General features: G+C 42.0%; 1 protein-coding gene across 3 annotated transcripts; it reads right to left on the bottom strand.

Annotated features, from left to right (window-relative positions):
* Positions 1-7,265: 7,265 nt before the first annotated feature.
* atf5b (activating transcription factor 5b) lies at positions 7,266-11,874 on the bottom strand. 3 transcript variants are annotated; one of them, XM_076735954.1, is made up of 4 exons: positions 11,642-11,874; positions 10,714-10,935; positions 9,173-10,361; positions 7,266-8,529 (listed from the first exon to the last, which is right to left on the bottom strand). In XM_076735954.1, the coding sequence occupies exons 2-4, from the start codon at positions 10,850-10,852 to the stop codon at positions 8,343-8,345; spliced, it is 1,515 nt and encodes a 504-aa protein (XP_076592069.1). In that variant the 5' UTR covers positions 10,853-10,935; positions 11,642-11,874; the 3' UTR covers positions 7,266-8,342. The 3 variants fall into 3 exon arrangements, with proteins under 3 accessions (XP_076592069.1, XP_076592071.1, XP_076592070.1); XM_076735956.1 differs by lacking the exons at positions 10,714-10,935; positions 11,642-11,874 and adding an exon at positions 10,633-10,664; XM_076735955.1 differs by lacking the exons at positions 10,714-10,935; positions 11,642-11,874 and adding an exon at positions 10,567-10,659.
* Between the last annotated feature and the right edge of the window lie 859 nt (positions 11,875-12,733).

Raw genomic sequence — 12,733 nt, 5'->3', positions numbered from 1 at the left:
CTGTTGTGGAAGGAGAACTCACATTATGTAAAATATAACATTAAACGGAAAATATACCAGGAAAAACTGTTACTACCATCTGCAAATACTCATGAAAAAAGACCAAGTTGAGTAAGATCTAAGCTGAGGAAAGTGATGTGAGTGTGAGGCGCCACATGTTTGAGGGTGTCAATCCACGGCAGTCGTCTCTCCTTGAGACATGTGACAGACACGGCATGGCGCTGAACGGAAAACAGAATTGTATTTATATGATGAGGGTTTGGCTGCCACAATTGAAGCTGTTGATTGATTGATGGTGCGTCACCATAAGATGAACAGCGACTGTTCAATACTTCGTCTAACCCTGGTTAAGCTCTCATATGCCTGTTGGAGAAGTGACAGTGAGTGATCCAGAGTGATCCATGAGTATAAAGTTATGCACTCATTGATTAAACTTAATCATTGATTTATTTTTTTAGATTTTAGCATTATTTTTTGTGCTGCATTTTAAGTGGTGCCAACAGGAAAGACCTTACAGAAATGAAGAGAGAGAGAGGGGATCGACATGCAACGAAGGTCACTGGTCAGACACTAGAAGAGGACATTGTGGTTCATGATGGGCGCTTTGACCCTAAGACCACCAGGGTCAACTGATTACTTGCTTGTTATGTTAGAAACTAAGTGGCTGGGGTGAAGTATGTTTTAAAATTCCATAAAAAAGATGAGGCTGGACTTTGTGTGTTTAAGCCACGTGAAAGAGAACAAAATGATTAACATCCAATCCAACACAATGATGTGAAACAAGTGGCTTGAATCAAATCTGACATGAATACCTCTTATAGGATTCACATAACACATGCCGAGGAGTCCAAAGAAATAAGATAAGGATGGAGGCAACATGCAGTATATGACTTCTTCCTGAGGCTGACCCAACCGCACCTCAGCTGGGCGTCTCCTCTCCAGGCAGAGGTGCTTGTTTTTTTCCCCATTGGAGGTGCAATCATGTGATTCTTTTGGTGGGAAGTTCTGACATTCCCTTTTGGCATAAATGTCTGCACTGAGAATAAACTGGAATGACATTTGTGCCTCTGAACTCAAAAAAAACCCCTTAGTCTATGAGATGGTTGCACTAATGACCAGAGTCCATGGGTTTTTTCTGAAATATCAACATTCCTCATTGGAAAAACCCCGACCCCCTGATGTCGCCCCCCACAGCAACTCACCCAGCCTCTTTCACCTCAGCCCCCACCCTCATTCTGCACCTCCTCCACTGGTTGCATACAGCTGCTCATAATGAATTTAAAACCTTCTTACTGGTTTACACACAGCCTCAAACAGAGCTGCAGGCCATTCTGCAACACTGAGCTCCAGCTCAGCCTCTGCTCTCCACATTACTTTAGTCTGAATGTGGTCCCTCCACCTCCTCCCCCCTTTCTCCCCTTCTTGCATCACATCCCCTCACCCACATCGTCCTCCCTTGCTGGTTCTAATATCATCCTGTGTTGGCTTCGTCTTACCTCTTATTTCTTTAGCCAGCGCTTCTCTATATGACCACCTACAGGGGTTACTTACGTATGGAGTATGGAAATTCATAGTTTATGATGTCATTTCATCATGGTTGACTGGAACGCCTCTTATTATTGGTCATTAACTGGTGCTGTGACCCAGTTGTGTGCAAAATACTAATTCTATGCCTCTTTCACGCAGTCTGTGTTGTATGTAGAATTTCTGTCTGCATTCACGGTGGAAAAGTGCCAAAATCCATCGAGTCAAAGATTTCCACATGCATACTGTATAAATCTCCTTGTTTTCTGTGTGGACTGTTGACGGACACCATTGACCACAATGCAATGCACAGGGGAAATTGAGGAGTTGGGAAACATGAAAACAAACTGTGAACAAAAAGTGGACCTTGAGGAGAGATTTTTTTTGTCACCTGCTGTTTCCAAGGTCAAGCATGAACTGTCAGGCTTTATTTACCTTTATTCTTTAACTGGGAGGAGTCTTCCAAGGTTACTGTTAGATTTGCATCCATCTGTGCATGTATTGCATCATTTTCTGTCAGTCCACAACAGTAAACTTATTTTTTGGTATGCTAATTGCAGTATACTATGACACGGCTCATATTGTTTGCATGTGCTGTGAAATTGGGAAATGTGTTGAAGGTCAGTCTTTTCATCATGTCGCTGGTCACGTTAGTGATGCATCGACATGTTGGCTTGATTCTTAGCATGATAGCATGCTGATATTCGTTCAAAGCACCATGGTTATAGACTCTATGGCAAAAGCTGCCCACTAACCTGTTTGAAGACATCAACAGTAACATCCACAGGCACACAGAGATGCAAGGGATTTCAGATTGTTGGGCAGCTTATTCCTGAGAACAGAACCAAAGTCACGAAGAGCAGAACCATCTGATTATTTCTGACATTACACACAAAAGATCTTATTATGTAATGGTGAGATGAGCACATGTATACTCCACTCCATTTTTATTTCTAGCAGCAAGGATCTGAGAATAGCTACATCATCTTTATGCTGTTTGCAGCACTTTGGTCTGTGAGTAAAAAAAACAATGAATATAGCAGCTTCTCGTGGCCAAGGTACCATCCATGGAATCAAATTGGTTTGTAGCTCATAAATTCAATATGTGATGCATTGGGGAGAATTAGCCAGTAGGACCAACTGGGGCACAGGGTTTTAGAAATACTGAGATCCAAAAATTGAGCTTGTTAGGAGAGTTCAGGGGCATCCACCTCATCTAAATGTGTGTGTTTTCTCTGTGTCTCATTCCCTCTGTCTCTTCTCTTTGTGTGTCCTGTGCTCTCTCTCAGCCTCCTCCTCGGCATCTCTCTGCCTACCATAACCTGCTCCCTCTCCCTCACATCCTCTAGCTGCTCTGCCTTCAACATTACATTCCCTCTGTTCATGTCTCTCTCCGTCCTCTGCTCTTTGTTCTCTCTCGCCCTCTGTATTCACTGTCCGTCCCTTTCTCTGTGACACTTGTCTTCCCTGCCAAAACTAATCAAGTAAAATTATATAGATGTTGAGTTTGCATAATTTGGCATGTGAATTTGTGTCAAATAGTACATAAATGTAAGCAAAATGTGTTATACAATATTAGATTTATGCAATAATATTCCATTATAACACTCTTATCATGTTGGGTGTTGTGTTGTTAGACTGAGCCTGCAGCTTCCACTGTAATTATCAAGGCACACATATGTCTCTGTGGTAATTCCCCAGTTTGAATTGGATCGGGTCAGTTGTTATTTGTGCACAGTGGGCAGTACCTGCTCTTCCTCCCTCATCTCCATCAGCTTCTCTCTTTCTTTTTCTCTCAGTGCCCTCATCTTGTCCTGTGTCTCTTCCCTTTCGCAAAGCTGAGCTTTGAATTTTTTTTCATCTATCTCATTGGAGAAAGCAAACACAGGGTCAGTTGATATGAACATGCAAATGTTATTGACTTCCACTAGGATAATCTTGCAATGACAATAAAATTATGCAGCCCATCCTCACCAGAAAAAAGGCTGCATAGGTCATCTGTGCGATCAGGTTATTTACATTTATTGTTAGGCATGACCTCTACTGGCTGTATTAATTGTGACAGGAGTAATAGAGGAAGTCAGGTGATGTGGGATAAAGAGCAAGAAAGTCCACATATGGAGGAAGGTGGGGTGGATGGATGGACCAAACAGACACAGCACTTTCAAACAAACAAGGGACTCACCCAGGAGACGGCTGTCCATGTCCCACATGAAACTGCTGGTCAACACTGACTTATTTTAAGAGCTTATGTTATATCACATACATAACAGTAACATGCTTGTATTACCCCAAAATCTTTTCCTGAACCTAATCAAGTAGCTTTGGTGCCTAACCCTTCGCAGCATGGTAACATTTCACAAAGTTAACTACGTGAGGATGAAGATCCGTGCCTGTTGCTGGGAGTCACTGGCAATTAACCTATTCAGTCATTTTGGTGTGAGGATGTGATGGAATATACAGTCATACCTCACTTAAGCATGAATTCAAATCCTTTACACAAAAGGAAACAAAAAAGTATTTAATTACTTTTTTTTATTTATCAATGTACCATTGGATGGATGAAATTAATGTTAGCCAGCTAATACATGCGAGTCTGGGGATGAATGGCACCGAACCACAAGCAGTCCTCATGTAAACTCTTTAGTGGTATCACGCTTACTTCACATGCGTTCAGCTGCCTATCCGGTTTCCTCATGTTGTTGGCAAAGAACTGCCATGTTGAGTGGAGAAGATCACCCACTTCACCACCCAAACACACACAAGCGATGACAGTGATCAGAAGAGCAAGTCGGTAATCTTGGCGTTGTACAATATCTTTGCCACACAAAACAAAGTTGTTTTCAGACAATCATTTCACTAGTTTTAATAAGACCACCTTAGAAAACACTCTGAGGTTCGGACCTCAGAAACCTCAGTGGTGGGTACGGCCATGCGCACATTCTCCCTCCCAACTCATCACATACTCTTGAATATGGACTTTTCTCACTCTTTATACAACCTCATTTGACCCTTTCGGGGTGATTATGGGATGGCTATAGAACTACAGAACTATCAGGCTACCCTGCATGTTGAAACATGACCCTAAAGTGGTACCCCATGCCTTAAAAAGTGGCGCCAAGGGGTCCTGATCAAGCGTCTCTATGTGATGAGTTTAGCGTGAGAACAGGTTGGCACAACACACCTTACCAGGCTGATTCATGTCATACCTGAAGGTTTCCCAACGCCCACAACTTCTAAACAGTTCCTTGGAAGTCTTTAAGGCGTGCAGACAAACACACACAAGCATGGTGTTGGGTTACGTTCTTATTATGACACACACACACACACACACACACACACACACACACACACATACACACACAGACAAAGCACACACATATTTGTACTGTGTTCACTTCTCCACCATAATAAGACAACAGAGGTGCAGTTCAAAGCTGAATTGACAGGCAGTAGACAGACAATCAGACTGTTAAAATAGTACATTTCAAATGAAACTTCATATTCCACAGCAGTAATCAACGTGGGCTAAATTGTGGGTAATTTTTTATTTTCTAAAACTCTATATGTTCTGTATGCAGGGTATGTATTTGGGAGTGTAGTACACCATATAAAATAAAAAGGTTTTATTGCTGTTTTTCTAAGAAATTGCGTTCACATTCAACATCTTGTAATGCAGAGTGTGTTGTCAGTGTTTTTCCAGTTAGTGCTACGAAAGAGGAAATAGTTCCATGATAACTGTCAATGAAAGTGGAATGGTGTGAGAGAATGAGAGAGTGGGAGAGTGGGAGCAGTATGAGATTGTGAGAAATTTGTGAAATGTTCAGGAACTTTTAATGCACAGATGAACTGAAATGTTGTCATGTCAGCTTTGAAAAGTGAGAGTTTTGAGAAATGAGCATATGCAGTTACATATTTCACTCCTAAAGATCTGCAACTCCATCCAATCAGCATCTTATAGATTTTGGTTTTAATAAGATTTGAATGCAGGACAGTTTTTTCTGGGGGGGGGGGGGGGGGGGGGGGGTATTATATTTTTTTGGTTATGCATCTGTTCTTGTATTTGTTTTTGCTGCTGTGCCACTTTCTGTTCCTGCTGTGGATAAATAACATTCATCTTAAGGGGCTTCATTTGATTCCCATTAGAATCCAAACCGTGTGCAAACCGTGTGGATTGGAGTATTGTGTGTTCACAGTATATTGTTACGTTGCAGGGTTTACTGTAGAGATCACAACTTTCAAAACAACCATGCATGGCTCCAGTGCAGCCTGTATTCTGAGCTTAGAGGGACACCTGGTGGTGAGAGGGACCTCGATAAAGTCAGTCTGACTGGAATGTTCTACATGTCCTCACAAGAAATGGAATGACTTCTCTCTGTCACTGTGTGTAAAGGTTCCCTGTATTCATGTGACATTTACTCTTTTTCACATGCAGCTCATTATTTTAATTGTATATATTGTCAATTTAAAATGTGTATATATAAACATACATGATTTTAAATACTGTATTATATTGAAATTCTTCATACTTCAATTCTTCACGTGTTTTTATCAACACCTTACATATATTTGACATATTTTCAACTAGTTGGCTCAGCATTAAAGTTAGTGTGATTGTAATGTAAAAAAATATAAAACACGTTCTAGTACTTGAAGTGTTTGTTCATTTGTTAAATACTTCAAATTTGCTTTGTATTATTTGCAGTTTTTGAGCCGCAATTTGTCCTATTTGGGAACATATTTCATATTATATTCATATTATTATGTCGTTTACAGGCCAAGATATTTGCAACAAAAGATGGATGGATTATAATTTCGTCTAATCTGGAATGCTTAATAACATGTTATAGTGAAGACCTTTATTGAACACACTGCAAAATCAGATCACAAATTTTATATCAGCATCACAATCTATTTTTACACTGCATTCGTATCAAACAAACAACAAACAGAAAGAAAACCGAATCAATACAGCTAACAGCATTCTCTGTCAACCCAGTACTTTCTTATTCTGATAGTTCACTTGCATCTCTCTCCTCCTCCTGCAAGTATTGTGTGATATTGCCTCATGCACTTGAAAGGCCTACGACTGCTAGGAGAGATATCAAGAGATTTCACACGCGCGCACACACACACACACATACACACACTTAAAACACAGGCACACGCACCCTCCACGAGCTGGGAGATGAGATAGGCAACTTATGTTGTCTGTTGACTGCCGGAGCTTGATATCGCTCCAGTCAGCCCTGAGGCTCGACCATAGTGCAGGAACAAAGCAGTGAAATATTGGAAAAAAATAACATGAGAAGTGCCCATTAGTATTTCTCTAAACACATTTCCTTATTGCGTGGATGTTTGGAAAAGTCGACTCACTCCTAGCTCCTAAAATCTGAGGGGAAAAGGGTTGTTTTGTTGCAGACCGGCCAGGTGTCAATCAAAGGCTGCCTTGATGTGCTGCCGTCCAGTGGTGAATCCTGGGAAATAGCTCGGACTCTGACTGCATTGCAGCCAAAAAACAGGGCTGGAACCAGCAGTTAATGGGCAGGGCACCGAACAGATGGGAGGGGCAGAGTGGGTTTATTTAGCATCCCCCTCTATCTCTTAATCCCACCCTCTTCCTGCTCTCTGGGTGCTGTTCTGGGTGCAGTTCATGAAATTTGGACAGTTGTTGCAAGGCGTTTTAATGGCTGCAGAATGAATGAACAGCATGCAGTGAAAAACAGTCCAAAGGCAGAGATCAGTGATACTACATAACTGGTTTATTTGGCTGTAATTTACCTGATGTAGAATTTCCTGACATTGACATCGATTATTAAAAGGACCTGAATTTCAAATACATCAAATTGATCAATTGAAAACAAAATTCCCATGAAGTCGTACCGTTACCCAACAACGATTTATTGTTGCGTCAACAGGTGATTGTTTGTTCGCAAAATACAGCCGAGAGAGAGAGAAGAGAAAGGAAAGAAGCCAGTGAAAGTTTCTGTGTGTCTCAGAGCAGAAAACCAAAACCTGAGCATGGATCACACTGGCGGGGGAAAAACTCAGCTGATGAGAATAAAGTCAACTCAGTGAAATTGTGGAGATCTTGAAGCCATGCAGTTAACAGAATATTGCCTTCAAATAACACTCGCACATGCTTTTCCAAAATCAAACATGCATTGGGTATTTCAGTGGGGTAAAGAAGTGTAAATACTCAACATTTTAGCAATACAAATTTTCTAAATGTGTCTGATAATGAATATTTGTAGAGCATGTTACACACTTTTTCCAGCAATCCCTTTATTCAGTTGATTGTTTTAAGCAAATGATAAATGAACATTATTAAGTAAAAATAAAATATAAAATAAAATATATATTTAATATGGATCTGCCTCGATGCTGCCGATGTGTGTCACAAAAACCACAAGCAAATTCAATCACTACTACTAATTCAAAGAGCATTTTGTAAACGATCAATCATTGCAAGCGCAAACTCAGTCATCACAAGGCTGTGAGTGCAGTTCGGATCACAGTGGTCACGGACAAGTTCAGCATCTCCTCTAGAAGCCGCCTCGCTAAGGCTTGTTATAGTTTAGTCACACATTTGGAAACGTCTTCTTTTCTTTCTTGCTTTCTTTTTTTTTTTAGGAAAGGTGTGTTTTTGTTCAGCCATCCTCTTGGAACAATTATATATTTTTTTTTTTAGAAAAGAACTACCAAAATCATGCAACTACCATTTCAATTTTGTGAGACAAAAACCAGTCGGTGCTCTTTGCTTGATTTTTCTCTTGGTGCTGGTTGGGAGGTTTGGAGGTGAGGTCAGCGTGGGCGTTTTAGGCACTGCCATCCTGTTTGAGCCGCTGACTGCGAGCCTTGTAGACCTCGATCAGTAAATCTTTGACGTACTGGATTTCTCGCTCCACCGACTCCGCCTTGTCACGAAGCTCCCGATTCTGCCCCTCGAGGCCATGCAGCTCCTCCTCCAGAGAGTCCAGCTCCGCCCTCTTACGCAGCCTGTACCTGCAGAAGCAGAGAATGCCTTCGGTTGGTCTGACAGGTTTTTGCTGCCTTGCATATTTATTAATGAGTCAAGTGAGCGTGACCTCTGAGCTACATTGGGTGGACCAGACATCGCTCCCCTGAGACAACATGATGAGCTGTTTATTCCACCTCCTGCACAGCTCACCTCTTAGAAATTCCTCCTTTTTCCAACTTTTCCCTTCCTAATATTATAAATTCATTTCTATCATGTTTTACACAGATGTGAAGAAATGAGACTCCCACACAGACAAACCAGACTTATAGAAATGGATAGGTGGGGCTGAATTTGGCAGGCAGTGAGGGACTTTCCATATTCCTCCTCCACTCTACAGGACATTTAAAGCACTGGAGTGGTTGGTTTATACAACTCTCCTGCCATGTTAGAGCTGTAAAACAGTAAGTATTCAGACATCATCACTTGATTGATAAGATAAAAGAAGTATATGATCAGTAATGATTCACTGCAACACTAGATGAACTCAGAAATCGAGAGACTTAGCTGTGAATATTCTCTGCTTTCTGACTACAGCAATGATTTTTACATGTTTCTAAAGTTTCATGCATGGTTTTGAAAACAGAGAGAGAGAGGACGGAGCAAAAAAAACAAAACGTAACGAGTTACCTGTGAGCAGCAGTTTTGTTCTGGTCTCTCTTCTTCTGCTTCCTCTCTCCACTGCCGGTTTCCAGAGTAGCGGCGCCCATCACCAGAGCTGGTTTGACGGAGCAGGGCTCATCCTTTAGCCTCTGGGTGGGACGGTGGATGGGGGCGCCCAGCAGCGTCCCCTCGCCGTCCCCTCTGGACAGACATTCATAGCTTTGGTCTGCAAGGCATTCTGGATAGAGGTAGTGGCCATGTTGGGGCTCTACAGCCTGTGCTTGTGACGGCTGGTCTAGGTCACCTATAAAGCTATGGTAAGACTCTGTGCTGGCCATGGACTGGTGGAAGTAGCCGTCACCGGCCACCATTGTCTCTTGGGGAATACTTCCAGAAAGTCCTCCATCTTTGCTGCAGTGCAAGACCTCGAGCCCCGTGCTGTCGTAACTTACATTGACCTTCACATTGTGCATCAACTGTCCCTCTCGCTTGTGGTGGCTGTCGTATGAGCCACCCAGACAAAAACCTCGCGCAATCTCTTCGCTGCAAAACATTCCTTCAGAAAAACAATAACTCTCCTCTTCCTTCAATGATAAAGCACATTCTCTCACCTTCTTTACGCTACCGAGACTGTTCTTGCTCACTGTCTTCAGTGTGGAGTAGTGGTTCACAGACAACTCTGTGCTTCCTGAGTAACTTCCCCTGGAGCCCCACGTATCAAGTCCAACTTCCTCCCCGACTTTCACAGCCTCGCTGATGATTCTTCGCCCATTATTGTGGTGGTAACGGTGATGGTAGTTGTACGGAGCGGGTCGCGCAATTTTGGTTCTGCCGATGGGACCGCCACAGAAGCTGGCCAAGTCCAGTTCCCCTGTTGCCAAGGTAACAACCACAGGGCTGGTTTCTGATTGGCTGGTCCCATATGAGCCATAGGGTAACTGATAATAAGACTGGGAGCCCATGGCTTGAGCACCCTTGTCACATTTTGAGGATTTCTCCAACTTGTTTGTTGTGGATGTGGACTCGGAGCGGAAGTAGTCCTCCAGCTGAGCCAGCTCCTCCTGCAGTAGAGAGGTCATGACCTCCAGATCCGAGGGCACCTTGACATCTTGTTCTAACGGCGAGGGTGGAAGGGATGAGCTTGGAGAAGACTCGGTCGTCGATACAAATGAAGACAAATCAACTTTTTCCGTCATCCAATCTGAGTGACCATCACCTATAAAAATAAAAAATAATAATCATATAATCAGTAAAGCAATCCATTTTTGTCATTCAGCTGTTTGTGCAGAATAGTTGAAATTAAAAAACGACAAATTCAGGAAAAAAATCTTAAATCACGCAAGGTAGAAGGGATAAATGTAAAAAAAAATTTAAGTTCAAAATCAAGCAATGCATCCGACAAATCCAAGTGAACAACTAACCGATCATCTGAAAATGATTGAACAGCATCGTCTGCATTCGATAAATATCCACTTAGCTGTACTCACTGTACGACATTAGCCCCGTGCTGCACTGCGGCTCCGACCTCAGGATGTGGAAAAATAAAAAAGCGTCTTGGCAAAACTCACCAATTAAGTGCTGCCTCTCCGCTGGCTCCGCCCCCGTCCTGGGCCGTGATTGGCTGCGGCTAGCCTGTCGGAGAGGGGGAGCGCAGAGCTCGCCTGTGGAAATGGGAGGAATTTTCCTGCGAAGGATCGATGCCGCCATTGTGTCGTCTGCTTCGATTAAATTGTTCAAAAGCACAAAGCGTACACTGGGTGGATGAAAGAGCTGTGGAAACACCTGAAGACCTGCGGGGAAATTAAGAAAATTTAAAAAGTGACAATTTTCAATTCAACCTTTAAATACCCCATTTCATCCCCTAAAGCACTTAAAAATCTCCCCCAAATGTTAATATATATATATAATTAATATCTAAAAATAAAACAAGAAAAATAAATTCACTTTAAAGGTTTATTGAGTTCCAATTAACTCATTAACTCAACTCTTCATTGTTCTACCACCTGTCACCTCATGCTGTGACACAATTATTGATTTATGGCACCTCAATATAATTAACAAGCCACAACGAGCAGAACAGGAACCTGACATACTTTAACAAACAATAAACCATAGAAAAATTTAAAAAAGAAAAAGAAGAAGAAGAAGAAGAAACAGACATAAAACAGAGACTTTTTTAACACTAATGACAAAATGACAGACTTCAGTTGACGCCATATTGAAAGTTATACACAGAATCAAAGTAGCAGAAATATTTATTACGCACTTAAAAACACTGTATCTAGAAACAGAAACCAAATAAATTCACTATTTTTTCCAACATAAAAAAGTAACTTTGTTACTTTAAAACAGTAATAATGACTAAAATCGTCTTAAAGGAGCTGAACTGACTGCACTGTTACAGTTAACAGTGTATAAAGTCATTTGTTAGCTGAGAGCAGACATCATTCTCCGAACTTTCCTGCTTCCTCAAAGCTACAAAGCGCTTGTACTTACCCCATAGTTTCTGAATAGTCTTGAAAAGTGCGTTGCAGAAGCAAAGCACGCGAAGCTTAACGGTGAGGAGGACGACAGTCACAGTTTAAAAAGCCATATTTTCCCTTTTAGAGGTCAGGGACTCTTCTTCAAGTGCTATTTCGGCGAACAGACTTGCGGACAGAAAGTTTTTAAATCCGCTACTTCTCCAACTCCTAATGCCCGGACCTGATCACAGCAGACGAGATCACTCCGCAGTTTACAGAGTTCACCCGGCCGTTACGTCATGAGGCTGGGGACTTTCCCATTACCCAGAGACCACACACACACACACACACGCACACACCCTGTGTGTGAGCAGCACACACACATCTGAGCGCTCCTCTTTTCACTGCCTTACAATATTCCGATTTTTACTGACATTGTTACTTTTTAATACATTTCAATCAGTTATGACAACAATACAACAAATAATAAATTCTATACAAATTACTCATAGTTACTTGTGTCGTTTGTATAGCAAGTGTGCTTTCTTTGGATGCTGCAGAAAGAATTAAAATTAATTATTGTAACTAAAATATCCATGCGTCGGAGCCTGGTGGGAAACGTCACTGTCAGAAAAACATACGTCTTTCCTAACTGTTGTCTTGATCGACATATAGAAACATCACGTTCAAGACATTATTAAAACCGTAAAAACAATTCTAAACAGAGACAGAGGATAGGATTGAGGCGTAATTCAGCAGACGGCGTAGCCGGGACTAGTTTCTGTAGTGCCGTAGCGGAAGGACATGCTGTTGCAGTTCGAAGGTGTAACTTTAGTTGCAGCCCTGTTGCATCAGATCCGCAGGGGATTCGCTGAGCGCTGTAACAATGTGGCCACACCATTGGTTTATCTGGGGGAACTTTTTCATTTCTATTGGCCTGCCATCACTCTTCCACTGATTGCTAATCATTACACATTAGCACCAAGCAGAGGCTGGTTTACTGTACAGCACAGCCAGCGGTGTGTGTGGAACAGAGAGCATGACCTCCAGCTGAGATCAGAACACAAACCGCCTCTTAAAACCAGCCACAGGTCGTTTATGTCCTGTCTGCTCCCCTGGTTTCGCC

This window comes from Chaetodon auriga, chromosome 7 (assembly GCF_051107435.1).
Source record: "Chaetodon auriga isolate fChaAug3 chromosome 7, fChaAug3.hap1, whole genome shotgun sequence".
NCBI lineage: Eukaryota > Metazoa > Chordata > Actinopteri > Chaetodontiformes > Chaetodontidae > Chaetodon > Chaetodon auriga.
The sequence above is the reverse complement of the archived record's forward strand: the minus strand, read 5'-3'. Positions and strand labels throughout refer to the sequence as shown.

Coding starts and splice junctions, on each gene's coding strand:
- atf5b (XM_076735954.1), bottom strand. CDS start 10,852: ATGGCGGCATCGATCCTTCGCAGGAAAATTCCTCCCATTTCCACAGGC. Junction 10,362..10,713: donor GGAGAGGCAGCACTTAATTG/GTGAGTTTTGCC, acceptor TTATTTTTATAG/GTGATGGTCACTCAGATTGG. Junction 8,530..9,172: donor AACAAAACTGCTGCTCACAG/GTAACTCGTTAC, acceptor CTGCTTCTGCAG/GTACAGGCTGCGTAAGAGGG.